The sequence below is a fragment of the Hylobates moloch genome, unplaced genomic scaffold (assembly GCF_009828535.3).
Source record: "Hylobates moloch isolate HMO894 unplaced genomic scaffold, HMol_V3 SCAFFOLD_10, whole genome shotgun sequence".
In the NCBI taxonomy this organism is placed as follows: domain Eukaryota; kingdom Metazoa; phylum Chordata; class Mammalia; order Primates; family Hylobatidae; genus Hylobates; species Hylobates moloch.
In genome coordinates this window covers 100,545,554-100,572,708 of record NW_026652285.1, presented here as the reverse complement: position 1 = coordinate 100,572,708, position 27,155 = coordinate 100,545,554, and the positions used below count along the sequence as shown (strand labels likewise).

The window sequence follows — 27,155 nt, the reverse complement described above, 5'->3', positions numbered from 1 at the left end:
TGGAGACCGGGAGGGACCTCCAGGTTACAAGAATCGGACAGGCTGACCTTCTAAAAGTGCAGCTGTAGGGGGCTGTTCCAAGTCTCTTGCTCTGTTCCCTAACATGGAGACCCTGACCTCAGGAACTAGTGAGAGTTGGTCACACAGCCTTTCTGGACAGCACTCAGACCCCAACACTGGCCTTAATTTGCACCCAGACCAGCTCCTCCCCATAGTCCCAACTCGGCTGCTCCCACTCAAGCCCAGAGGGCCTCTACCTGCAGTAGTGCTGGAGAAAAGCCTGCCAGCCAGCGGGTCATCTACCCTCAAAAGAATGATGTGCACACCCCGTCCCCCAACACTGCTGGGACAACCTTTTGCCACTTTCATCTCCACACGGTGAGAGGAGAGAAATTCCACCTTAAATTATTGACATAGAATGAAAAGCAACATTTTGGGTGGGATGACGCTTTTGGTGGGATGTTAGCGCCCTAATTCTTTTTGGAGGTCTTCCTCCAGCAAACAAAGCTCTTTTCTCTAGGTCATGGGAAGGAAACACCACAGAAAGGGGGCTCAGCGGTCTTATCTACGACACCCCCATTTTGGGTTCTGAGGCTGCTGGCTGCAGCTGGTGGGACAAAGCCTTGGACAGACGGGTGGGGATGCGTCCTGGGACACCAGACTAGTCAGCACAAACTGGCTCTGCCATCCCCTTCTCCAGATGGCTCTAATAGACTACCCCCTCTCAGATTGTCTGAGTGTTCACCCCCACCCCTCTTTGGGTGAAGGGTAACTCTGAGGCCCTAGGCTGAGGATGGAGAGGTTGTATCACAGACCATGGCTGGGGGGATATGAGGTGCCACCTGTTTCCAAGGATGAAGCTCCAAGCAAGGCTAGTAAACAACCTAGTCTTTTATTTGCCCAAGGCCGGCTGCTGCAAGCACTGAGGCCCCAAGACTTCCAGAAGGGAAGGGGAGGAGGGGCAAACCACTCTGCCTACCAGGTGCTGCCTGCCCCATCCTGCTTCCTGCAGGAGGTGGGAAGGGAGAGAAAATGGACATTTGCACCATCAAGTATCTCCCCAGTTTTCAGCCACTATAAATATTCAGTTCTAGAGGAGGAAACTGAGGCACACGGATCTCCCCAGGCTTCTACTTGCTAGTCCAAGGTTTAACTTAGTCCCTCCCCTCATCTCTACCCCCAGCAGAATGAGCTGTAAGCAGCCTGGGGAGGGTCTCAGGAGCCCATCTGGTGGCCTGTGGAGGGGGGGCAGGCCAGCCAGGGTCAAGGGCTAGGGGTGGGGGGAGCAGAAGGAGGGGTGTGGCTGGAGGAGCAGCTGCTGGCGGTGGGGGGGGAGGGGGGAGTCAGCACTCAATAGGGGACCCCAGCTGGGGTTCCACACTGATAGCAGTGGGGGACAGGCAGAGCCCTCAGCTGTCCAGACAGGGAAATTGAGGCTGAGAAGCCTCCAGTCTTTGGGTAGGGAGGGGCCTTCCTTCAGCTACTCAGATCCATTCATCTTCCCCATGAAGACGCTGGCTCTGGGGCTGGAGCACCTTGTCAGCGGCCACTCCATGTTTAGACTGAGGTACAAGGAGTGGAAGGCAGCCAGGTCACCTGGCCACAGAGCCTCCTTCCACTCTTGACAAACCAGAGGGGAACCCTCCCCCACCACAGCTGCTGGAAAAAGGAGTGCTGGGCTCTGGCGCCGTCTGCCTTCCGCTGCTCACGTGCTTGAGAAAGGCTCATTTTTAGCACCTGGCCTCTTTTCCCTGCCTGGAGGGAGCTTGGGGGACAGAGCAGGGAAGAAGGCAGGCAAGAGGGACAGGGAGACCTGGAAGCAGGGCCCAAGGGGATGTCTGATTGCTTCGTTCTCCCCTCTAAGGGTGCCCAGGCCCAGAGAAGGGCCCTCAGCCGCCGTGCAGAGTGGAGATGAAGAGGACGCTGTCCTGGTCCTGAAGCTGATAGTCCAGCTCACCCTGGTGCGGGAGAGAGGGGAGCGGGAGACCCTCAGAGCCACTGTCCCAGGTCCACCCCAGGAGTTGGGAGAGCAGGGGCTGAGGACTGGCTGCTCTGGAAGACACAGACTCTACCAGAAAAATGGGTATCCTATACCTCAACTTGCAAATCTTCAGGATGGAGGGGTACTCCCATGTCCCCAGCTACCCATCCCTTCCTCACCTGGAGAGGGAGACTCCAGCAGCCTCAGTGTGGGGCTGGAGTCGGGTGGAGGATTACCCAGCCACTCTATATGTGTCTGAGGAGAGGCCCAAGGCTTTCCCACTGAAGCAGCAAGGGCAGGGGCTGGGGGAGGGATGTCCCCCAAGGTACTGACCAGTAGCTCCCAGTCGGCATCGTTAATCAGCACCAGAATTCCTGGCCGCCTGTGGGAAAGATGGTGATGAGTAGCAGGGAGTGAGAGGCAGGAGGCAGTAGCACAGAGGAAGAGAGGCTGAGAGCTTTGGGCTGCAGGAGAGTGTGCTGGGGAGCCTTCCTCCTGGGGTCTGGCTAAAGATCTCCCAGGAAGGGGAGGCTGGTTTGAGTGTGAAGGAAACCAGGTCAGACAGTCATGCATGGTCTTTGTAGCCAGATGGAAAATGGGCGCAAATGCCAGCCAGCACCACCACCCGGACCGTGGGCGGGTCATTTTGTTTCTGAGTATCAGGTGCCTCATCTGAAGATGGGATAAGTGATAGTGTCTATCCCACAAGGCCTAACGAAAACGAAATGAGCTGATATGTGTGGAGTGCTTGCCACACTGTCATGGTAACCATTAGTGGGACTTTTCCAGGGGTCTAATCTTACTCTGGTTAGCCCTGGAAAAGAACTTCGGCTTTTTTTTAGGCCTCTGCATGCCCATCCTGGAGAGAAGGCTGTTTTGCCTCTTCCGAATCAGTTGCCATGCCACATGGCAATGCTCACGTGTAGTCCTGCCTGGCATAAGGCAGGGTAGGTCAACATTTGGTCAGGCAGCTTAGCCTGGCTCCCACTGGTAACGGCCCAAGGAGCACTGCTGGCCTTAAAGGTGGCCTCCAGGACCACTGGACCATGACCTGAAGGAGGGCTGATCCCCTAGGACCTGACAGTGACCTATGCTTCGAGGCAAATAAGCGAGCCTCACAATTGCACCAGCCACCTTTCACATGGGGGACTGGCCTTGTTTTAGAAGTAACTTCTTGGCAACTGGAACCGGATCCTTTCCAAAGAGACTGCACTGGGCTTCTATGGGGTGTCCCCAGTGAGTATGTGCGCATGTGCATGGGTGTGTGCACGCACAGAGTCAATGACTCCTTGGAATTCTAGACCTGTGCTGCACTGTATGGTAATCTACTAGCTGCATGTGGCTATTTAAATTACAATGAAATAAAACAGAATATTTAGCTCTTCAGTTGTACTAGCTAAATTTTTTCCTCAGCACTTTCTGTGTAGAGAGTAACTGAGGCCCAGAGAAGCGAAGTAAGTCGCCTAAGGTCCCATAGCAAGTCTGTGGCAACCAGAGGGCAGAATCCAAGTTTTCTGAGAAATTCACCAGGCTCCTTTCATCTGGGATTTTGAAAATCCTCAAGGGTTTGGTTTAGTAACAAGAAAACTGAAAATAGATCTCAGAGCTGGAGGAGTCAGGGAGGAAGAAGGGAAGAACCGGATTCAGAGAAGGCCAGGACTGAACCCGAGGGTGGGGGCTCAAATATCCGTCCCTCCCTCCACCCCCTTCAGGGAAGGGAGGAGTGGGACTCACACGCTGTCTCCCTGGATGAACAACTCTGGCCGCTCTTTTAGCAAATTCTTCTTGATCCAGACGAGCAGGTTCCGGATGTCCCCTGGAGAGGAATGCACAGAACAAGCTCTTGTCAAACCCAAATGGCACCTGCTCCCCCCCCCAGAGCCTTGCCTGGCCCAGAAGGAAATACACACGGGGTTTAGAGGGCTTCTTTTAGACCAGGCTGTGATGGCCCATGATTCCAAAGGTGAGGAAACAGGTTAGGACAGGCCAGTGACTTGCCAGGTGGATCTTCAGAGAAAGCTGCACCTGGCACTGCTGAAATCCTGGAGAAGAGGCAATGGGATTTACCTATAGTGGGGGGATTCAAGGCAGATGGCAGGAGGACTGTCGCATCTAAAGGGTTAGGAGACAGGCCCCTACCCACAAGTCCTGGAAACCAGTCTCCAACTGCCATGGCTGGACTTCTGAGAGGACCCTGAAGAGCCCCCTCCACCTTTATCTCTCCAGCCAGTCCCAGATGGGGAGGACTCGGCTTTGCTCTTGGAGGGGTCTGCATATATTTCCCTTTGTGAGGGGAAAAAAACAATTGCTGAGCTGATAACATCAGTTAATTTCCTCTGGCAGAGGGAGAGAAGGATCATTCACCAGCTAGGGATGCTGACAAATCCCTGCTCCACTCCCCCGCCACCACCCCGCGCTTCCAGAGCCCTCCACACCAGCGGTGGCCAGAGGTTCGGGTGACAGGGCCTCTCCTGCTCAGCTAACACTGAGATCTGCCTCCTTGTGGTTCTGGGGGAGCCACCAGTCTCTCTGTATGTCATGTGGAGGCTCAGAGCCACCTGTCTCCAGGGTCACCTGTCCTTTCCTAGGGGCAGCAGTATCGCGCCACAGCACACAGCAATGTGGCTCTATAAACACCTCAAAGCCTATGGTCCTCAACTGTCCACCCCCGACACAGGGCCATTCTCCTGAGGCTGCGGAGTTCCTTCTCATTCCCTTAGACGAGTTGAGGATAAAGGTCCTAGGGAGACAACTCGCCTCTGGGAAGCCAGCAGACGGGTTGGGGTTAACCACCCCCATCCCGAGTCAGTGTCCAGAGGGGTCTGCTGTCCTGGACTAATGCCTGAGACAAAGCTCAGGGCTAAGCTGGAGAAGTCCCAGGTGAGGCCTTGGTTTTCCCACCTGGAGTCCAGAGTGTACGCAAGGGAAAGGCTGCTAGGACTCAGGGAGACTTTGCTCTGCCCTGTCTGGGCCTGCAATGTGGCACGCACACACAGCGCCAGCCTTGGGCAGGGAGTTAAGGCACGCTGGCTGGCACGCGTGCCCCCTCGCTCTGACAGGCCTGCAGCCTGGATGGTACACTTTGCTTGGTGCCAACTTGCCTGGATCGTACGCCAGCAAAGCACAGGGCCACGGGCAAAGTGTCCATGGACTGAGACTGCCGCGTTTCCATTTTAATGTCTCCTTTTAAACAAAGCAGATCGGAGTCTTCAGGGTCCCTGGAGCAGGTATGGGATGGGGAAAATGCTGCCTCCAACTAGCTGCCGCCCACTTGGACTCCTGGCTGGGTTCCTCCCTGAGGTCTGGGTTTCAGAGGTTTCCCCTTGGCTCTGAATCCCCTTGGCCTCCATCTTGGCACTGTCTGGTGGGCCGCCAACCCATACATCTTGCGGCTGCTCGATAGAGCCACCGGGGTCTGACACATCCATCAGCCAGCCCTGGTGGGAGGGGGTGTGCCTGTGTGTGTGGAAGCGGCGTGAAGGTCTGGGCAGTGCCTGGCCTGCATGGAACCAGGACTCAATTAGGGGACAGCCCTGGCTCCTTCCAAAGGGAAGGTGCTTCTGCTCCACTCTAGATAGGCCTGGGGGTGGGGGAAGGGCTAGTGGTCATGGTGGGGTCATCCAAACGATGGCACAAGCATGGAGTCCCAGAGAGACGAGCTGGGGGATGAGTCTGCTGCCCAGTGCGGGCTCATTTATCATGATGCTCCTATTTGCTGAGGTCACTCCCTCCCTCTTCTGCCGGCCCCCCAACCAGGCCTGCCCACATTTTTGATAGCCTGTTACCATGGTGAGGCTACCGCATCACCACCCGTATTGTTCCCCCATGCCGGGATTTGGGGGTGGGGAGAGAGGGAACTCATGGCTCCCTTCGCAGGATGCAAGGGCCACTCGGCCTGGCCTGAAACACACCCCCAGGGACATCTTGCTAGGCTTGCTGAGGCACAGACAATATGCAAATAGCCTCCAAGCCAGATGGTCGGCTTCCAAAGGCGCCCAGGGGAGGAGGAAGGGTTAAGCAGAGTCAGGGGCTGGTGGCTTGGGGATGGATGGCTCTGGGATAGATGGGGGCTGGAGACTCTCACTTTCACCTTCCCACTCTGTGTCCTCTTGTCTTCCCTCTCCTACCAGGGGCGGTCTCCCTCCTGAGATCCCATGTGATCACACAGGAGAAAAATATTTATTGAACAGCTACTATGTGCAAGGTGCTAGGGAGATGGTAGTGGGCAAGAGGGACACAGAGCGACCTACCCTCCGGGAGCTAGAGGCCAGCAGGGGAGACAGACCATACTTAATTAGTTGTGACAAATGCTATCTCCTTCATCTGGGATCAGGAGAGGCCTGACTGAAGGTGTTAAACAGTGAAGCTCAGGTCTGAAGGATGAGTGGGGTGGGGAGCATTCTGGACAGAAGGATAACACATGGGAAGGCTGGGGCAGGATGGAACGGGCAGGTTCAAGGTAGCAGAACAGAGAAGGTAAAAAGCTCAGCAGGAGATGGGGCCAGGCCTTGAGAACAGGCCTGCTCCCGTAGGGGCCTCTCCCTCCTAGTGAACCTCAGTGGTATCTCCCAGGTATGTGCTTCCTGGGAACCAGGCCCCACTGCCCAGGCCTGTGCTTCCATGTGTCTCTGACTGGACACTTGAATCACGATCCAGCTCAAATGTATGGCACTACCATTACCATTACTTGAGTGGACAACTGGGGAGGTAGGGACGGAAGGAGGGAGGAAGAAAGAGATTAAGAGCATGGACCCTGGTGTCAGAAAGGCCTGGTTTTGAGCTGGACTCCATCACTTCCTAGTTCTATGACCTTAGGTAAGGAATTCTTAGAGCCTCGGCTTCCTTTTTTTGTAAAATGGGGATGTTAACATTGTCTCATAGGGTCATTGTGGGGAATCAAATAAGACGATATATACAAAGATCTCAGCACCGTGCCCTGCAAATCAATGCTGTAATTACTCCAGGATCCAGAGGAAGAACCTATACCCCTCGCGCTCTCTGGGTTTCTGCACGCTCTGCCCAGTGGCCTGGCACTCCAGCTTTAGAGGGCAAGGTAGAGCCAACCATTAATCAGATAGTGCTGGGACTGGCTGGGGTTTTCTGTGGCATCCCGTATCTTCCCATCAGAAGCTGGAAAGGGAATGAGGGGATTGGGAGAGTAGTGATGGGTCCTAGATACTGACCTTCCTTCTATGTTAGATGTTTGAACCCATAAGATGTTGGGGTTGGCCAATGCTCCCAGTACAACCCAGGTGGTAGGAATGACACTCTGAGGCTGCAGGTGCTGGCGGCCAGGCTGCCCCCGGGCACACAGCACCAGAGGAGGGAGATGGGCACCTAATACAAGGTTTCCAGTGCAGGATGCCTTGGCACCTGGCCTGCCCATCGGGGGCAGAGCAGGCGATGAGAGCTGCTGCTCTATGGTGGAGTGGTTGAGTTCTGAGTCTACAGCCAGAGGACCTGGGCTGTGTGCTCGATGGCCTTAGCTAGGAAGTCACTTCATCTTGCTGTCTCAGTGTCATCCTCTGACAAGCAGGGATAATAATCCAAACACCAAGAGCTGCTGAGGATTACGTAAGGCACAATGCCCATGGCAGGCCTGGCAGTGTCACACACACAGGACACACTCAACAGATGGCTGCTCTGAGCTGTAAGCCCACAGTGACTTCAGATTCCTCATCCTCTGGGCTCCAGTACCTTCTAAAGGCTGCTGCCAAAGGGAGGATACCCATCGTGGAGAGCACCGACGCAAGCTCCACCAGAATCCCTCGCCCCAGTGGACTTGTCCTCCTCTGGGGGACACTGACTGCCCACTGTGGGAGGGCCCCAAAGGGTGTCAGCCTCAGCCTCGTGGGACTGAAATGGAACAACCTCCAAGTCGTATCTCATATTGACTCGCAGGCGTAACAGACCCTCATCCAGCCTCTCTTTGAACACCTCCAGGGACAGGAGGTCAGCTCCTCTGTGGAGCGGCTCTCTGATTGTTAAGAGCTCTTTTCTCCCAAGCAGAAATCTGTCTTCCTGTCATTCCCACCCACTGGGCCTGAATGGTCCACGGGGACCATGCCAACAAATGCACCCCCTCTTCCCCAGGATGGCCCTTCAGATTTGGAAGAAAGGATCCCCTAAGTCTTCTCTTCCACAGGTTAAACTGCCTCTGTCCCCACCAAGTCCACCAGGCTCCAAGACGGGCTCTTCGGGGAGCCCACCCCAGGCCTCAGTTGAAAAGGGAAAAGAAAGAGCTGGCAAGGGGGGAGTAACAGAGGAGAGGGGGTGGAGGGAACATCAGAGGGGCCATTTACAAGTGAATGGAGGTAAGAATGGAGCAGTTTGTGGGCTAAACTGGCCTCAGAAGGAGGTTTACAGATGTGCGAGGGGACCTCCTCATTGTTTAATTAAGCAGAAAGTGGATCTTTTCAAAAGCAATTTTGCACAGGGACTGGGAGGGGTGTGAGGAGGAGGGAGGTGGAGAGGGGATCAGCAAACAGGCCCTGAGAGCAGAGAAAGGAACAGCTGGCCCCAGAGAGGCTGTGAAATGCATGCTAAGCAGTTTAAAGCGCCCAGGAGCTCCTGCAGCTCCTGCCCTCCCTCACCAGCCACCTTTAACGCAAGTGGAGCAGGCAGAGGGGGCACAATGGCAGGGCAGGGGAAGACAGGCAGAGAAAGGTGAGGCGGTCATGTCTACACTTGGGGCCTGGGCAGGGGGCCTTGGGTCAAAGGGATGCTTGAATCACAGAGGCCAACTCCCAGCAGCCGCAATACCCTAAGCTGGTGGGTGCCTGCCTGGCCGTTTCAGCGAGATGGCTGTTAAGACATCCCTCCTCTCGCACAACTTCTTGCTGGGTCAGCATACTCTGCTTCACAGAATTGTATATACTTGGATCTTGAAGAAACTTTTCTTATAGCTGTCAAAGAGATAACCAGCTCAATAACGTACAAAGCGAGCCCAACCTCCCATCTTACAGATGGGGAAGAAAGAGACTGGCAGGAATAAGTGATGTGCAACTGCGCGTGCCAGGCTTCCTCTCCCGCAGCAGTCACCCTCCCTCAGGCCTTGCTCATCATTTCTCCCACATTGGCTGGGTTGGAAGCTCTCCCCTGGCCTAGGAGCCACGAGTTCCCTCATTTGTGAGGCGTGTCACATTCTGAAATCTTACGGCTGCTATTATTTCTGCTGGAACCTCCAAGACTCGCTTGGCCAAGTGGCAGCCCCTAGGCTGGGAAGGCTGCCAGATGACATATCTGGGCATGGACTTGGGGGAAGGGTAAGACTCCTAGCAGCACCAGGCCCCTGACCCCCAGCTGGGCTCACATGTGCCAGGGTGAGGCCTGGCAGCTGCTAACCAGCTCTGTTGGTGAGCTAGGTCACCAACCTAGGTTACCATGGGTCTGCTGCGTGACCCATGCCTCTGGGCACAACAGGAACCAGGTGTAGGGACTCACAGCGAAGGGGCCAAAGACTAAGTGGGCCACTGTGCCTTCCCTCCCACTCCCCTCCTTTCTTCCCAGAGTGGGGATAGGCCCCTGCCTGTTCCCTGAACAGTGGCTGGAAGATGAGGGATAAGAAAATCTGAGTCCCAGCCCAGCCTCCCTACTTGGTAACTCTGGACAGGCCTCAGGTCCCTCCCTCCTTCTCTTTCTTTTTTTTTTTTTTTTTGAGACGGAGTCTCGCTCTGTCACCCAGGCTGGAGTGCAGTGGCGCAATCTCGGCTCACTGCAAGCTCTGCCTCCCGGGTTCACGCCATTCTCCTGCCTCAGCCTCTCCGAGTAGCTGGGACTACAGGCGCCCGCCACCACGCCCGGCTAATTTTTTGTATTTTTAGTAGAGACGGGGTTTCACCGTGGTCTCGATCTCCTGACCTCGTGATCCGCCCGCCTCGGCCTCCCAAAGTGCTGGGATTACAAGCGTGAGCCACCGCGCCCGGCCTCTCTTTCTCTTTTAGGGGTCTCTTATCTCTTGGGGTCATCTGAAAGTTGAAATAAGTAACTGTTGAACTCATGAATAAATAAAGGAAGGAAAGTGTAAAAACTGGAAAATATAAGATGTGAGAGTAATTCAGGGAGCCTCTCGGGATAGATGGTGATGGGTTAGTGGCAAAGTGCCAGGACTCTGAAATTCAGTGGACTGAAAGCTAGTTCTGAATCCCAACTCCGCTATTTAAATAACTCTATGACTTGGGGTGAGACCCCTGACTTCTCTAAATTTTAGTTTCTACCTTTTATTTGTTTTGTTTTTTGTTTTTGGGGCGGAGTCTCGCTCTGCGACCAGGCTGGAGTGCAGTGGCACGATCTCGGCTCACTACAACCTCCACCTCCAGGGTTCAAGCGATTCTTCTGCCTCAGCCTCCCGAGTAGCTAGGATTACAGGTGCCCACCACCATGCCCAGCTATTTTTGTATTTTTAGTAGAGATGGGGTTTCACCATGTTGGCCTGGCTGGTCTCGAACTCCAGACCTCAGGTGATCCGCCTACCTTGGCCTCCCAAAGTGCTGGGATTACAGGAGTGAGCCACTGCACCTGGCCTTGGTATGTTACCTCCTTAAAAAGACCTCTGCTGACCACCTATTAGTCCTATTCAAGTACCCTTTTGTTCTCCTCATGCCAATTACTAAAAGTTGTAATGATGCAGTTATACATTCATTTGTTTACTTGTTTATTCCCTGGCTCCACTCCCATTACACTGCTAACTCTACTAGGGCAAGGACCACATCTGTTTTGCTCACCAATGAATATCTTAGTACTGTGATGGCACAAAGAAGGCACTCGAAATAGATTTACCAACTACATGAAAGAATAAAGTACTTTGGGGCTGGGCGCGGTGGCGGTGGCTCACACCTGTAATCCCAGCACATTGGGAGGCCAAGGCGGGCAGATCACGAGGTCAGGAGATCGAGACCATCCTGGCTAACGTGGTGAATCCCCGTCTCCACTAAAAAATACAAAAAATTAGCTGGGAGTGGTGGCGGGCGCCTGTAGTCCCAGCTACTCGGGAGGCTGAGGCAGGAGAATGGTGTGAACCCGGGAAGCAGAGCCTGCAGTGAGCCAAGATCGTGCCACTGCAATCCAGCCTGGACAACAGAGCGAGACTCCATCTCAAAAACAAACAAACAAAAAAAAGAATAAAGTACTTTCTTATTTTGAGACACGGTCTGACAGCCTCAGGTCTGCTGCCCACGTTGGTGTGCAGTAGCATGCTACTAGCTCACTACAACCTCCATATCCCAGGCTCAGGCCATTCTCCAACCTCAGCCTCCCAAATAGCTGGGACTACTCGGATGCACCACCATACTCAGCTAATTTTCATATTTTTTGTAGAGATGGGGTTTCACCATGTTGCCCGGGCTGGTCTCGAATTCCTGGGCTCAAGCGATCCACCTGTCTCGGCTTCCCAAAGTGCTGGCCAATGCGCCCAGCCAAATAAAGTACTTTCTTTTTTTTTATATATTTAGTAGAGATGAGGTTTCACCGTGTTAGCCAGGATGGTCTTGATCTCCTGACCTCGTGATCCACCCGCCTTGGCCTCCCAAAGTGCCAGGATTACAGGCGTGAGCCACTGCGCCCAGCCCAAATAAAGTACTTTCTACTGTACCTGGCACTGCTGAGTACTCAGTCAATGAATGAGTGAAATGGGGCCAGAATTATGAAAATTTGGGGACCAGGCGCAGTGGCTCATGCCTGTAATCCCAATACTTTGGGAGGCTATGGTGGGCGGGTCACTTGAGGTCAGGAGTAAGAGACCAGCCCAGGCAACATGGTGAAACCCTGTCTCTACTAAAACATACAAAAATTGGCCAGGCACGGTGGCTCACGCCTGTAATCCCAGCACTTTGGGAGGCTGAGGTGGACAGATCATGAGGTCAGGAGATCGAGACCATCCTGGCCAACATGGTGAAACCCTGTCCCTAGTAAAATATAAAAAATTAGCTGGGCATGGTGGCGCATGCCTGTAGTCCCAGCTACTCAGGAGGCTGAGGCAGGGAAATCGCTTGAACCTGGGAGGCGGAGGTTGCAGTGAGCTGAGATTGCGCCACTGCAATCCAGCCTGGCGACAGAGCAAGACCTCGTCTCAAAAAAAAAAAAAAAAAAGTGGCCGGGTGCGGTGGCTCACGCCTGTAATCCCAGCACTTTGGGAGGCTGAGGCAGGCAGATCACGAGGTCAGGAGATCGAGACCATCCTGGCTAACACAGTGAAACCCCATCTCTACTAAAAATACAAAAAATTGCTCCCTCCGGTCCGTGCCTCCAAGAGGACAAAGAAAGGAAGGAACAATGGTCGTGCCAAAAAGGGCTGTGGCCACATGCAGCCTATTCCTGCACTAACTGTGCCCGATGCGTGCCCAAGGACAAGGCCATTAAGAAATTCGTCATTCGGGGCCAGGCGCGGTGGCTCACGCTTGTAATCCCAGCACTTTGGGAGGCCGAGGCGGGCGGATCACGAGGTCAGGATATCGAGACCATGGTGAAACTCCGTCTCTACTAAAAATACAAAAAATTAGCCGGGCGTGGTGGCGGGTGCCTGTAGTCCCAGCTACTCGGAGAGGCTGAGGCAGGAGAATGGCGTGAACCCCGGAGGCGGAGCTTGCAGTGAGCCGAGATCGCGCCACTGCACTCCAGCCTGGGCGACAGAGCGAGACTCCGTCTCCAAAAAAAAAAAAAAAAAAAGAAATTCGTCATTCGAAACAGTGGAGGCCGCAGCAGTCAGGGACATTTCTGAAGCGAGCATCTTAGATGTCTATGTGCTTCCCAAGCTGTATGTGAAGCTACATTACTGTGTGAGTTGTGCAATTCACAGCAAAGTAGTCAGGAATCGATCTTGTGAAGCCCGCAAGGACCGAACACCCTCACCCTGATTTAGACCCGCGGGTGCTGCCCCATGCCCCCACCAAAGCCCATGTTAGGAGCTGAGTTTTTAAAGACTGAAGACAGACTATTCTCTGGAGAAAAATAAGATGGAAATTGTACTTAAAAAAAAAAAATACAAAAAATTAGCCGGGCGCAGTGGCAGGCGCCTGTAGTCCCCGCTACTCGGGAGGCTGAGGCAGGAGAAAGGCGCGAACCCGGGAGGCGGAGCTTGCAGTGAGCCAAGATCACGCCACCGCACTCCAGCCTGGGCGACAGAGCGAGACTCCGTCTCAAAAACAAAAACAACAAAAAAAAACAAAAAAAAACCATACAAAAATTAGCCAGGTGTTGTGGTGCCTGCCTGTAATCCCAGCTACTTGGGAGGCTGAGGTGGGAGAATTGCTTGAACCCAGGAGTGGGGGTTTGCAGAGCGCCGAGACTGCACCACAGCACTTCAGCCTGGGGAGACAGAGCAAGGACTCCATCTCCAAAAAAAAAAAAAAAAAAAAAGAAAAGAAAATTTGTGGGTTTTCATGTCAGACAAACTCCAGAGGAAATAAATAATAACTTGTGATATTTTAATAAACTTCCAGGCAAGGTCTTTGAGACTGAATCTTTGAGAAGCTTCTTCTGAGAGCACTATATGCCCTCCCAAGGCTGCATGGCCATCTGTCAAACTAAGGAACAGTCACCTTTAGCACCCCATGTCTTCCTCGACCAGGGACACACAATCCTGACACTAAACCCCAGCCACATATCCCCTCCCAGCTCAATGTGGGCAGTGCCCTCCTCCTCAGTAAGTGTCCCCCAGCCTCCACGTGTGGCAGACAGACCCCACCCTGTGCCACTGCTCTCCAACCTGAGGGAGGGACAGAGAGGTGTGGCAGCCAGTGAATCTGAGCAATAATAATTGATTCCTGGCAGATGTGTGTCCAGTTCCAGAAGAATCCTGCCAAATCTCACTTGACCATTTTCTTTTTTCTCCCCATACATATTCTGCTTATGTTTTTTTGTTTTTGTTTTTGTTTTTGTTTTTGCTTTTTTTTGAGACAGGGTCTCACTCTGGCACCCAGGCTGAAGAACAGTGATCATAGCTCACCGTAGTCTCGATCTCCTGGGCTCAAGCAATCCTTCAGCATCAGCCTCTAAAACAGCTAGGAACACAGGTGCATGCCACTATGCCTGACTAATTTTTTTATTTTTTTGTAAAGACCAGGTTTTGCCATGTTGCCCAGGCTGGTCTCAAACTCCTGGGCTCAGGTAATCCTCTTAACTCAGCCTCCCAAAGTGTTAGGATTACAGGCATGAGCCACTGTGCCTGACTTATTTTCTTTTCTTTTCTTTTTTTTTTGAGATGGGAGTCTTGCTCTGTTGCCCAGGCTGCAGTGCAGTGGCATGATTCGGCTCACTGCAACCTCTGCCCCTCTAGGTTTAAGCAATTCTCTGCTTCAGCCTCCGGAGTAGCTGGGATTACAGGCGCATGCCATCATGCCCGGCTAATTTTTTTGTGTTTTTAGTAGAGACGGGGTTTCACCATCTTGGCCAGGCTGGTGTTGAACTCCTGACCTCGTGATCCACCCGCCTTGGCCTCCCAAAGTGCTGGTATTACAGGCGTGAGCCACTGTGCCCGGCCAACGCCTGGCCTATTTTCTTATTTCTTTTTCTTTTTTTGAGACGGAGTTTTGCTCTTGTTGCCCAGGCTGGAGTGCAGTGGTGCGATCTTGGTTCACTGCAACCTCTGCCTCTCGGGTTCAAGCAATTCTCCTGCTTCAGCCTCCCAAGTAGCTGGGATTACAGATGCCTGCCACTGTGCCAGCTAATTTTTGTACTGTTAGTAGAGACAGGGTTTCATCATGTTGGTCAGGATGGTCTCAAACTCCTGACCTCGTGATCCGCCCGCCTTGGCCTCCCAAAGTGCTGGGATTAAAGGTGTGAGCCACCACGCCTGGCCTGACTTGACCATTTTCTACTGCCTACCTCCAGGAACCTCATTTCCTGTCTCTTAATATAACTGATGCCCTCTTCTCCCCAGAAGTATCTCAGTCATAGGTGGAGACTGGAATCCCATCCCTGAGCCCTTGCTAGAATCCACTGCTAAGGTTACAAAAGATCTGAACACCTGCCATATCCGGTCCCCAGCCCCTAGGCTATCCTGACAGTTACCCAGCCAAAGATCTGCAAGTTAATTCTTTAAAACCTCCCAAATTAAAGGCAGGGACTGGCTTTTTTTTTTTTTTTTTTTTTTGTGACAGAATCTTGCTCTGCCACCCAGGCTGGAGTGCAGTGGCGCGATCTTGGCTCACTGAAACCTCTGCCTCCCAGATTTAAGTAATTCTCCTGCCCCAGCCTCCTGAGTAGCTGGGATTACAAGCGCGCACCGCTATGCGTGGCTAATTTTTTGTATTGCTAGTAGAGATGGGATTTCGCTATGTTGGCCAGACTGGTCTGGAACTCCTGGTCTCAAGTGATCCGCCCGCCTCGGCCCCCCAAAGTGCTGGGATTACAGGTGTGAGCCTCCACACCTGGCCTGGGACTGGCTCTTGTTCATGTCTGTCTCCACAGTGATCAGCACGTGGTCTGCTACACAGAACGTGCTCAGTGTATATTTGTTCAAAAAAGATTAACAAGTTTTTTGTTTTTTTTTTGAGATGGAGTCTTGCTTTGTCGCCCAGGCTAGAGTACAGTGGCGTGATCTCGGCTCACTGCAACCTCCACCTCCCGGGTTCCGGTTCAAGCAATTCTCCTGCCTCAGCCTCCTGAGTGGCTGGGATTACATGCACGTGCCACCATGCCCAGCTAATTTTTGTATTTTTAACAGAGACGGGATTTCACCATGTTGGCCAGGCTGGTCTAGAACTCCTGACCTTGGGATCCGCCCACCTAGGCCTCCCAAAGTGCTGGGATTACAGGTGTGAGCCACCCGGCCCGGCCGTGTAGACTCTTGTTTTTATTCCTCTGCCTCCTAGAGAGGCAGCTTAGCACACGGGTGCAGAACACAGGCCTGAACGGAGCTGAGTGTTTTCCATGGACCAACTCCTGTTCAACGGCCCCAAGAGAGGGGTTCAGAAAGCCAATACTCACAGGGTTCCTCCTGTCCAGGCAAAGTGACTCGATGTTTCTTAATACCGTCAAACAGGAGCTCCGCACCACCTCTGCAAAGGAGGACCAGAGAAAAAGACAGCCAGGTGAGCTCCTGCAAATAGGAAGAGGTAGTGGAAACAGAAAACTGAGGGTAGGGCTGGTAATGAAGCCCGAGAGAAGCAGGGACTAAGGTGCAGAAACACCCTGGGTGCAGCGACTAATTCTTTTTTTCCCCTTTCTTTCTTAGAGATAGGTTCTTACTCTGTCGCCTATGCTGGAATGCAGTAGTGCAATCATAGCTCACTGTAACCTTGAACTCCTGGGTTCAAGAGACCTTCCTGTTCAACCTCCCAAGTAGCTAGGACTACAGGTGCATGCCACCATATCAGGCTACTTTTTATATTAATATTTATGTTTATATTTAATTTTATTTTATTCTGTTTAGTCTCACTCTGTTGCCCAGGCTGCAGTGCAGTGGTATGATCTCAGCTCATAGCAACCTCCGCCTCCCAGGTTCAAGCAATTCTCGTGCCTCAGCCTCCCGAGTAGCTGGGACTACAGACATGAGCCACCACATCTGGCTAAGTTTTGTATTTTTAGAGAGAGGGTTTCACCATGTTGGCCAGGCTGGTCTCAAACTCTTGACCTCAGGTGATCCGCCCACCTTAGCCTCTCAAAGTGCTGGGATTAGTCATGAGCCACCGCGCCTGGCCCATACCAGGTTAATCTTTAAATTTTTTGTAGAGATGGAGTCTTGTTATGTTACCCAGGCTGATCTCAAACTCCTGGCCTAAAGCAATCCTCCCACTTCAGCCTCCCAAAGCGCTGGGATTACAGGCACAAGCCACTCTGCCCAGCCCCAGTGACCAATTCCTAAACATGACTTTTAATGTGGTAAAGTAGGATATAATTTTTACTAATAATCAAGTACCGGCTAGGTGTGGTGGCTCACACCTGGAATCCTAGCACTGTGGGAGGCCAAGGCAAGATGACTGCTTGAGGCCAGGAGTTTGAGATGAGCCTCAGTGAAATAGAGCCTTGGTGACATAGCAAGACCCTGTCTCTATGTAATTATTATTATTATTAGGTGCCCAGCAAATTATTATTTATTTTTGAGACAAGGTCTTGCTTTGGCACCCAGCATGGAGTTCAGTGGCACAATCACAGCTCACTGCAGTCTTGACCTCCTAGGCTTAAGCAATCCTCCCACATCAGACCCCCCAAGCAGCTGGGACTACAGGTGCATGGCATCATACTCAGCTAATTTTTTTTTTTTTTTTTTTGTGACGGGGTTTCACCGTGGTCTCGATCTCCTGACCTCGTGATCCGCCCGCCTCGGCCTCCCAAAGTGCTGGGATTACAAGCGTGAGCCACCGCGCCTGGCCTCATACTCAGCTAATTTTGTACTTTTTGTAGAGATGGGATTTCGCCATGTTGCTCAGGCTGGTCTCGAACTCTTGAGCTCAAGTAATCTCCCTGCCTTGGCCTCCCAAAGTGCTGAAATCAGAAGCATGAGCCACTGTGCCTGGCCTATTTTTATTTTATTATTTTATTTTACTTTTTAAAAAAATTTATTTATTGAGACAGAGTCTCGCTCTGTTGCCCAGGCTGGAGTGCAGTGGTGCAATCTTGGCTCACTGCAACCTTTGCCTCCTGGGTTTAGGCAATCCTCTGCCTCAGCTTCCAGGGTAGCTGGGATTACAGGCACATGCTACCACACCTGGCTAATTTTTGTATTTTTTTTTTTTTTTTTGGGGGATGGAGTCTGGCTCTGTCGCCCAGGCTGGAGCGCAGTGGCGCAATCTCGGCTCACTGCAAGCTCCGCCTCCCGGGTTCACACCATTCTCCTGCCTCAGCCTCTCCGAGTAGCTGGGACTACAGGCGCCCGCCACCACGCCCGGCTAATTTTTTTTTGTATTTTTAGTAGAGACGGGGTTTCACCGTGGTCTCGATCTCCTGACCTCGTGATCCGCCCGCCTCGGCCTCCCAAAGTGCTGGGATTACAAGCGTGAGCCACCGCGCCCGGCCCTTTGTATTTTTTTTTAGTAGAGACGGGGTTTCACCATTGTGGCCAGGCTGGTCTCAAACTCCTGACCTCATGATCAACCTGCCTCAGCCTCCCAACGTGTTGGGATTACAGGTGTGAGCCACCGCGCCTGGCCTATTTATTTATTGAGACAAGGTCTCACTCTGTCACCCAGGCTGGAGTGCAGTAGCGTGATCTCAGCTCGCTGCAACCTCAACCTCCTGGGTTCAAGCAAACCTCCCACATCAGCCCGCAAGTAGCTGGGACCACAGGCACGTGTCACCACACCTGCCTAATTTTATTTTTATTTTTTTGTAGAGACAGGGTCTCCCTATGTTGTCCAGGCTGGTCTTGACCTCCTGGGCTCAAGCAATCCTCCCAAAGTGCTGGGATTAGAGTTGTGAGTCATCATGCCTGGCTCTGTCTCTAATTATTAAAAAAAAAAAAAATCAAGTACCCAAATTTGCAGACTCTTGTTTTCACTCCTCTGCCTTCTAGAGAGGCAGCTTACCACACAGGTGCAGAACACAGCCTTTGGAGCTGCTGGCCCCAATGTGAAGCCCAGGCTTCACCTCTCCCTATGTTGAGACCTTAGATGTGTGACTCAATCTTCTTTTTTCTTTGTTATTAAGATACTTTGGGGGCCAGACACAGTGGCTCACACCTGTAACCCTAGCACTTTGGGAGGCTGAGAGGGGAGGGAGGATTGCTTAAGTCCAGAAGTTCAAGAGCAGCCTGTGCAACATGGCAACACCTTGTGTCTACAAAAAGTACAAAAATTAGGTGGGCATGGTGGTGTGCGCCTGTAGTCCCAACTACTTGGGAGGCTGAGGTGGAAGGATCACCTGAGCCTGGGAGGTTGAGGCTGCAGTGAGCCAAGGTCACGCCACTGTACTCCAGCCTGAACGACACAGTGAGACCGTATCTCAAAACTAATAATAATTAAAAAATATTTTATAACAGAGATGAGGTCTCACTATATTGCCCAGGCTGGTCTTGAACTCCTGGGCTCAAGGAATCCTTCTGCCTTGGCCTCCCAAAGTGCTGGGATTATAGGCGTGGGCCACCATGCCTGGCCTTGACTCAATCTTAAGCTTCAGTCTTTCCATCTGGAAAAATGTTGAGGAGCCACTGTGAGGCACTCTGGAGACCCTGTGCATCTATGGGTTTCCTCTGGCCAGATGATGGTTTGAAATGCTCCTGCCCATGTCACCTGCTGCTGACCTGGTGGGCACATCACAGTGCTGGAGGCTGAGAGTCCATGGGGCCTGGCATCAACAAGGAACAACTGTTCACATCGCCTCACCATTTATAAGATGTTCCTCATCTCATTTCATCCTCAGGGAGTCCCAGGGAAGAAGGGAGGAGGTAGATATTATTAACTCACTTTGATAGAAAAGCAGACTCAAGCCTAGAGAGGTTAAGCAACTAACTTGTCCAAGGTTAGACAGGCAGGGGCTGAACTATAATTTGAGTCTAACTGATTCCTGCTTAGCACCAGCAGACTGGTTAGAAAAAAACAGGACTTCCCAAAGGTCAGAAAGCCTCTTGAGGGCAGAGTTTGGTTCATTTCTGTGTCCCAGCACCTGGCCAAGGGAAGGCGGGGACTGCACAGATGATTGGAGCCCAGTCCAGAAGCTGAGGCTTCTGAGATGAGTGCCAGGGTTCTTTCAGCGCCCCATGCTGCTTCTCCCTCTGGGTCTCCCGATTCCCATCTCAGACTTCTTGTGGATCTTAACTGAAAAGGCCTTACCAGACTTTTGAAGGATGCGATGTCTTCTACCCCACCACCCTTTCCCAATTTCAGGGAACAGAGATGTCCTGAGACAGCCCGCTGGGAGGCAAAGGCAAGGCAAGCATTGTCATGGGGAAAACATGGGGCGACTGTCATCCAAACAAGGTCACGCTTTGTTGATGCAGAAATGTGGAGGGGGAGAGGAGGCCCATCTGTGGCCGCGCACAGGGCCATTTCAGCTGCAAGCCTGCACAGAGCCTCCATTTATCCCCTTCCAAGAGCCTCGTTTTCTCCTGGGTGGGGGTTGGCACATGCAGCAGCTGGGGTGGGGGAGGGTGACAGGCAAGGGGCTCAGGAGTTGGGGGTCAGAGAAGAGGGATGAGAACTGAAGGCACTGGGACTCAGGCAAACAACCAAGACTGGCCAAACCTGGTGGTGCCAGGCTCAGAGGCCGAGGCTGTTTTTCCCTTTACAAGCGGATGAAGGGAGAACCAGTCTTGCTCAGAGAGTGACCTGTCACTGCTGAATTCACTGGCCCTCAAGGGAGGGGTTGGCATTTCTGCTGTCAGCACATCTGGAGTGGGGGAAGGTGCATGCCCAGCCTCAAGAGTGATTCAGGGAGACAGACAAGGGGCCTGTTCTAGCCCAGGAGAGACCCAAGGCCAGACTCTCTTATGTCTTATAACATCTGCTATCCAAACTCAACTGACATATCTCCATCTTCCTTCCACCCCCCAATTCTTGGTGGATGTGTTTGTAGATACCAGTGACAGGTATAGATATTCTCAAAACCGCCTTCACTTTTTCTGATGTATCTTCATCTTTTAATCTTCTGTATATACACATATATATACACGTACATATATATTTTGTTTATTTACTTCCTCTCCACTTGCTGGGCTGCAAGCTCTGCCTAAAACAGGGCCTGGCACATGGTAGACACTCAACAGATATCTGCTAAAGGAAAGGAAATGCCCATTTCTCCCAGTTCTTCTCTGACCTCAATGACATTCCCTCCTTTTGCCAATACATCCCCAACTCGGGAAGGAGGAAGAGGGGTGGGACAGACAGAATTCCATATCTGGGCCTTTACAACATGGACCACAGGGACACAAAACACAACTATATTACATACTTTGAATCCTGCGTGACCTGAGAAAACACTCTGCTGAGAACAGTTCAGGGGGAAGACAAAGGGTGGCAGACCTGGTCACTGACAAGAAGGTAGGTGTTAGGGGCCTTCCAGAGGGTCTCTGGAGGAGCTGGTGGGGCCAAGAGGACTATATCTGCTCAGGAGGGAGACCCTTCCAGGACTGGAGTGGGAGTGGGGCCACTAAGGGACAAAAGGGAGAAAATGATGGGCGTGTTAGCCTTTGCAAATTTGCTCCAGTTCTGGATAAGGGTGAATCATGTCTGCTAAGATACATAGGAAATGAAAGAAAGGTCAGGGCAAAAACACGCATCAACACAAGGACAAAGAGAGAAGGAACCTGGGTTGAGTATCATGTTGGGCATTCCTGCTTCCTGAGAAGCTGCAATTTTCATAGAACGCTGTGCTGTGATAGGAGGTGATAGAAGGTGGGTGGGTGGAGGAATGTTGTGCTGCCTTGCCAGGGGTCATTATTGCTCTTGGAGATAAGGGAGACTGAAGTTAGAGATGATTGGGTCAGAAAAAGGGCAATTGTGCTGGTGTGTAAGCTCTGGAGAGCAATGGCCCCATCTTCCTCACATGACTTCCCCACTGAGCTAGCACAGTACCTAGCAGAGACATTCTTGATAAACAAAGATCATGTCTGACTCATGAGGATGAAAGGCAAGTTGTCCGCCGATAAATCATAAATCTTTTTTTTTTTTTTTTTTTTGGTAGAGATGAAGTCTCCCCATGTTGCCCAGGCTGGTCTCGAATTCTTGGGCTAAAGCAGTCCTCCTGCCTCAGCCTCCCAAAGTGCTAGGATTACAGGCATGAACCTCCATGCCTGGCCCAGATAAATCTTAACACAGCAGTCTGTGGCTTCTCTCTTTCCAGCTCTGCTGAGGCATGTCAAGGAAGCAGGGATCCTCCTAGAATCCCAGGCTTTGGGGAGTGTAGCTGGGCCAAGGGTCAGTGAGGCAAAACAGTGAGGAGTCCAGACCAATACAGTTCTAATTGGATCCAAGCAGCCAGATGATATCAATTAAAATGCACTTAGTCATGAGACTTACCCCCCTTCTAAGGGGCAGAAATGCTGAACGCTGTACGGCACGGACAGACTTCTATTTATCTTTGTATCCTCAGTGTCTGGCTTGCTGCCTGGCACATGGTAGGCACTCAATAAATGGCTGGTGAATGAACTACCCAATTAAGGGAAAACATGAAAGAAATGGGAGGCATCCAATGAGAAGAAAGGCACTGGGCAGAGGTTTTAGATTCCCATCCCAGATTTTTCCTTTCACATAGACCTTGGCTTGTTTATCTACACACACACACACACACACACACACACAGACACACACAGACACACACCCCTACCTATTCCCTCTTTTCCACGTGATACTGCAAAGTACACCACCCATCTTTGAAGGCCTGTTTCTTTGCCTTCTCTCTGAGCTCTGCAGTTTATCGCAGCTTTGAAACCATATGACAAATCTGTTTGTAGGAAGCACAAAATAGTGCCTTGGGTAGGCTTCCTCCCTGCTCTGCGTTTCTTCAGTAATTGGTGTGTGTCCCAATTTCTGCATTTTTCGTCTTGTGTATACTATACTGTCCCTGTTAGTTCCCTTCAGTGTGATTTCTTATTTGTCCCCGTGTCTCCACCTGACTCAAGTTCTGCAGAAGGCACTCAGCCAAGTTTACTGACTGTCCTGAAGGAGGCTGAGGTCTGTTTAGCATCCTCAAATCTTGGGAAAGAAAAAAAAAAAGTCCCGCCCTGGCCACTACATCCCACGAGAAACAAGACCTTAATAACAGTGTAAAAAGAAACTGCTGCCCAAAGAATGAAACCAGTGGGTGGAGAGTGGTCCTTCTAGGTTCTAGGAGCTCAGATGCCAGACAGATGGGATCGGTCCGAGATAGGAATGGAAAAGAAGATAGAGAGGCTGCCTGCTAACAGTCACGACCTTCGACTCCGGCGGAGCACAGGGCACCGAAGGGTACACAGAGAGCATGTCCCTCCCAGTGTGCGCCTCTATTTCCGGACAGACGGCCTCACTGCCAAGGGAGACTGGCCTCTCAGACTCTCCTAGGCGGGTAGCGTAGCTCACAGCGGGCACTGGGACACCCAGTGATTCGGCCGTGTCAGGCCCCACGGCAGAAGGAAAGGAATTCTGGGCCCGACGACTTCAATCCATCCCCACGGCGCCCCAGCTCTGTGACTCACCCGAACTCCACCTCCACTGACAAGGGCGCTGCCATGTTGAGGAAGCCGAGCTCGCAAGAAACTCCCCTCAACTTCCGGCGCGCCCGCAAATTTCCGGGCGTCTCCGGGCGCCGCAGACGGAAGAGGCGGTGCCCAGGGATCCAGCTTCGTCAGCTGTTGGAGGAAGTCATGGAGGGGAGGGGAGGGGAGGGGAGGGTAAGGGGTGGCAGAGGGAATATCACCGACGCTGTTGGGGCTGTGAATCGATCTCCCTCCGTCTTTCACCGACTGGGCTCAGAGACCCAGGGTGGGAAGCGCCTTGTACGGGACCACAAGCAGGCGGAGGAGAGCCCGCAGGATTTTTGTGACGTGACTGTGAGCCACGTAACTGCTTATTTTGCTTGAGTTAGAATCTCTTCAGTCTGCACACCGCTTGGGCGAGCCCATCCACTCGTCCGGTTGGAATTATAAATGACTCCCAGATCTTTATTTCCGACCCAGAATCTCTTCTGAGCGGGCGACTCGCTATCCAGCCGCCCCCTTTGCTGTCGATTTGGAAGTCACTTGTTCAACAGCTGTTCATTGCGCCTCCCTGTGCCAGGCATTTTGATCGGTGCTAGTGGTAAAGGGGATGGGCAAGGTTCCTGCCTTTAGAGCACTCACAGTCTAGCGGGGAGACTAACTGTAATCAAATAAGCATACTAAGACATGTACAACCTCAAACTTAAATAAAGGAACTGAAGTTACAGGAACTTCAAAAAGAAAACTGAGTAGACTGGACTTGCTGAGCTCTAAAACCTGAGTAAACTAGGTGGCTGTGAGGGGAGAGAAACCTCTAGGAGCAGTCCAGTGAGGAGGACAAAAGGCCCAGAGGGTCTGGGTGAGAACATGCTGGAACACGGAGAGGAAGGTGGAAGTTAGGGAGCCTGACTTTCATCCATCTAGAGATAGAGCTGCAAAGGTGCGCAGGGGCCAACCCCTGCCTTGTAAGCAGATAAACATTTCAGTCTCTAGGAGCAGTGGGAGACTACTGAAGGGTTTTGGGAGACAGTGACATTTTAGAATTGTGTTTTAAAATATAATTTCTGGCTGCAATATGGAGAATGATTTGAGGGGAATAAGGAAAGAGACAAGGAGACCACTGGAGCCTGTTGCAAAAGCTCAGGCGCGGTAGCTCACGCCTGTGTTCCCAGCACTTTGGGAGGCCGAGGCAGGCGGATCACGAGGTCAAGAGATCAAGACCATCCTGGCCAATGCGGCAAAACCCTGTCTTTACTAAAAAAATACAAAAATTAGCTAGTTGTGGTGGCATGTGCCTGTAGTCCCAGCTACTCGGGAGGCTGAGGCAGAAGAATCGCTGGAACCCGGAAAGTGGAGGTTGCAGTGAGCTGACATCGAGCCACTGCACTCCAGCCTGGTGACAGAGCAAGACTCTGTCTCAAAAAAAAAAAAAAAAAAAAAGCCCAGGGCAGAAATGGAATGAAGTTGGCCAGGCGCGGTGGCTCATGCCTGTAATCCTAGCACTTTGAGAGGCCGAGATGGCCAGATCACGAGGTCAGGAGTTCAAGGCCTGTCTAGCCAACATGGTGAAACCCCGTCTCTACTAAAAATACAAAAATTAGCCAGGCATGGTGGCAGTCTCCTGTAATCCCAGCTACTCTGGAGGCAGAGGCAAGAGAATGCCTTGAACCCAGGAAGCAGCAGAGGTTGCAGTGAGCTGAGATCGTGCCACTGGACTCCAGCCTGGGCGACAGAGTAAGACGCTAAAAAAAAGAAATGGAATGAAGTAGATGTCCTATGGGTATCTAAACACCAACACTTCCAAAACTGAACTCAGCATTGGTAGAGGATGATGGTGTAGCCTAGTGGTTAAGGGCAGAATGATGTAACAGTTAAGATCTAGGAGTTCAGGTGGAATGGGTGTGGTGACTCACACCTGTAATCCCAATGCTTTGGGAGGCCAAGGCAAGAGGACTGCTTCTGGCTGGGAGTTTGAGACCAGCCTGGGCAACACAGCAAGACCCTATGTCTGTAAATGTTTCTTAAAAAATCAGCCAGGCATGGTGGAGTGTGCCTGTCCCAGCTACTCAGGAGGCTGAGAGGGGAGGATCACCTGAGCCTGGAGGTCAAGGCTGTAGTGAGCCGAGATCATGCTATTGCACTCAGCCTGGGTGACAGAGTGAGACTCTGGAGTGCAATGGCATGATCACAGCTCACTGTAATCTTGAACTGCTGGACTCAAGGGAACCTCCTGCCTCAGCCTCTAGAGTAGCTGAGACCACAGGCACTGATAAAGTCCTTCCTTCCTTCTGGTCCACCATGCCCAGCTAATTTTTAAAATTTTTTTGTAGAGACAGGTTTTCACCATGTTGCCCAGGCTACTCTCAAACTACTGGGCTCAAGCAATCTGCCTGTCTTGGCCTCCCAAAGTGCTGGGATTACAGGTGTGAGGCACCACACTGGGCCAAAAAAAAATTTTTTTTTTTTTTTTTTTTGAGACGGACACTACAAGCTCCGCCTCCCGGGTTCACGCCATTCTCCTGCCTCAGCCTCTCCCAGTAGCTGGGACTACAGGCGCTCGCCACCACGCCCGGCTAATTTTTTTTTTTTTTGTATTTTTAGTAGAGACGGGGTTTCACCGTGGTCTTGATCTCCTGACCTCGTGATCCGCCCGCCTCGGCCTCCCAAAGTGCTGGGATTACAAGCGTGAGCCACCGCGCCCGGCCTCACCCATAATCTTTCAAAGATTATTTATTGCACGCCCACTTTGCACCTGCCAGGTGCATTACATGCACCCCCTAATTGACTCCTCACAGGGCCTCTTCGTGATCCCTTTTTCACATGAGAGCACTGAAGGTCCAAACGGTGGCTTGCCTGAGTACCCGTAAGGCCTCAGCCCCAGGCTTTTGTGCCCTTGGGATCCCTGCCCCTTATACACTGACCTCACTGCCTCCCCTTGGACTAGCCTCACCCAAATGCTTTCCCTTTGGGTCCACACAGAACAGGGGCTTGGGCCCCATTCCCTGCTCCCTCCAGCAGGCCGGGCAGCCCGGGCGTAGGCCTCCGTCCTCTCTGAAGCTCGCAGGGAGACAATGGCGCGGTCGGTTGGGGAGGCGAGGGCGCGGGTACCCCCCTGCCTGCTGTCCTTTGTCTTCCCGCCTGCTCCCCTCGCGCGCCCCGGGAGGCTGGGAGGCGCCTCTCGCAGGCTTCCTCCTCCCATTCTTGTGCTAATTGGGTGTCAAGCTGAGATCAGTGGGAAAGAAATCCGCCCCGGCTCGGGTTAAACTGCCGCCAAAGACGAGGGCTGAGCCCAGAATATCATTAGGCCAGGAGGAAGCAGGGCCCCCTCCTCGGGGGGAGGGGCCGGCTACGCATTTCAGGCCCCTTTGAAAGTCACTCGGTCACCCCCTCCTTTGCTGCCGCAGCCTCAATGGGCTCCTCGGAGGTATTTAACCTTCTTCCCAGGAACTGAAAGTGATACACCACGCAGTGGCCTGGACAGCCACTTGCCTGTCCCGAGGGCAGCTGGACCTCCGGGAGCGCATGAGGCTGGCCCCTTCCAGCCTCTCCTGGAAGAACAGTTTGCAGATGGGAACACTGAGGTTCAGGGAAGGGGACTTTCCTCCCAGCTCTGCCATTCACGAGCTCTGTGGTATTTGGAGAGACTTTGCCTCTCTGAGCCTCAGATTCCTCAGCTGTGAAATGGGGATAAAAATGTACCTGCTTTGGGCTGGGCGCAGTGGCTCATGCCTGCAATCCCAGCACTTTGGGAGGCCAAGGCGGGTGGATCACTTGAGGTCAGGAGTTTGAGGCCAGCCTGACCAACATGATGAAACCCCATCTCTACTAAAAATACAGAATTAGCCCAGCGTGGTGGCGGGTGCCTGTAATCCCAGCTACTTGGGAGTCTGAGGCAGGAGAATGGTTTGAACCCAGGAGGTGCAGATTGCAGTGAGCCGAGATTGGGCCACTGCACTCCAGCCTGGGCAACAAGAGCAAAACTCCATCTCAAAAAAAAAAAAAAAAAAATTGTAACTGCTTTGAATAGGAGGATTTAAAAAAAAAAAAAAGGTACCTGCTTTGAATAGGAGGATTTAATGAAATCATGCACATAAAGCGCTTTGCGCAGAGCCTGGCACATAGAAGTGCGCCGTA

The 27,155-nt window shown here is 52.3% G+C and overlaps 1 protein-coding gene across 2 annotated transcripts; it reads right to left on the bottom strand.

Annotated features, from left to right (window-relative positions):
- Nucleotides 1-873: 873 nt before the first annotated feature.
- On the bottom strand, nucleotides 874-26,071 carry URM1 (ubiquitin related modifier 1). Of its 2 annotated transcripts, XM_032165288.2 has the most exons (6): nucleotides 25,972-26,051; nucleotides 23,022-23,174; nucleotides 15,905-15,975; nucleotides 3,716-3,797; nucleotides 2,315-2,363; nucleotides 874-1,958 (listed from the first exon to the last, which is right to left on the bottom strand). In XM_032165288.2, the coding sequence occupies exons 2-6, from the start codon at nucleotides 23,054-23,056 to the stop codon at nucleotides 1,890-1,892; spliced, it is 306 nt and encodes a 101-aa protein (XP_032021179.1). In that variant the 5' UTR covers nucleotides 23,057-23,174; nucleotides 25,972-26,051; the 3' UTR covers nucleotides 874-1,889. The 2 variants fall into 2 exon arrangements, with proteins under 2 accessions (XP_032021179.1, XP_032021178.1); XM_032165287.2 differs by lacking the exon at nucleotides 874-1,958 and having other exon boundaries at nucleotides 1,970-2,363; nucleotides 25,972-26,071.
- Between the last annotated feature and the right edge of the window lie 1,084 nt (nucleotides 26,072-27,155).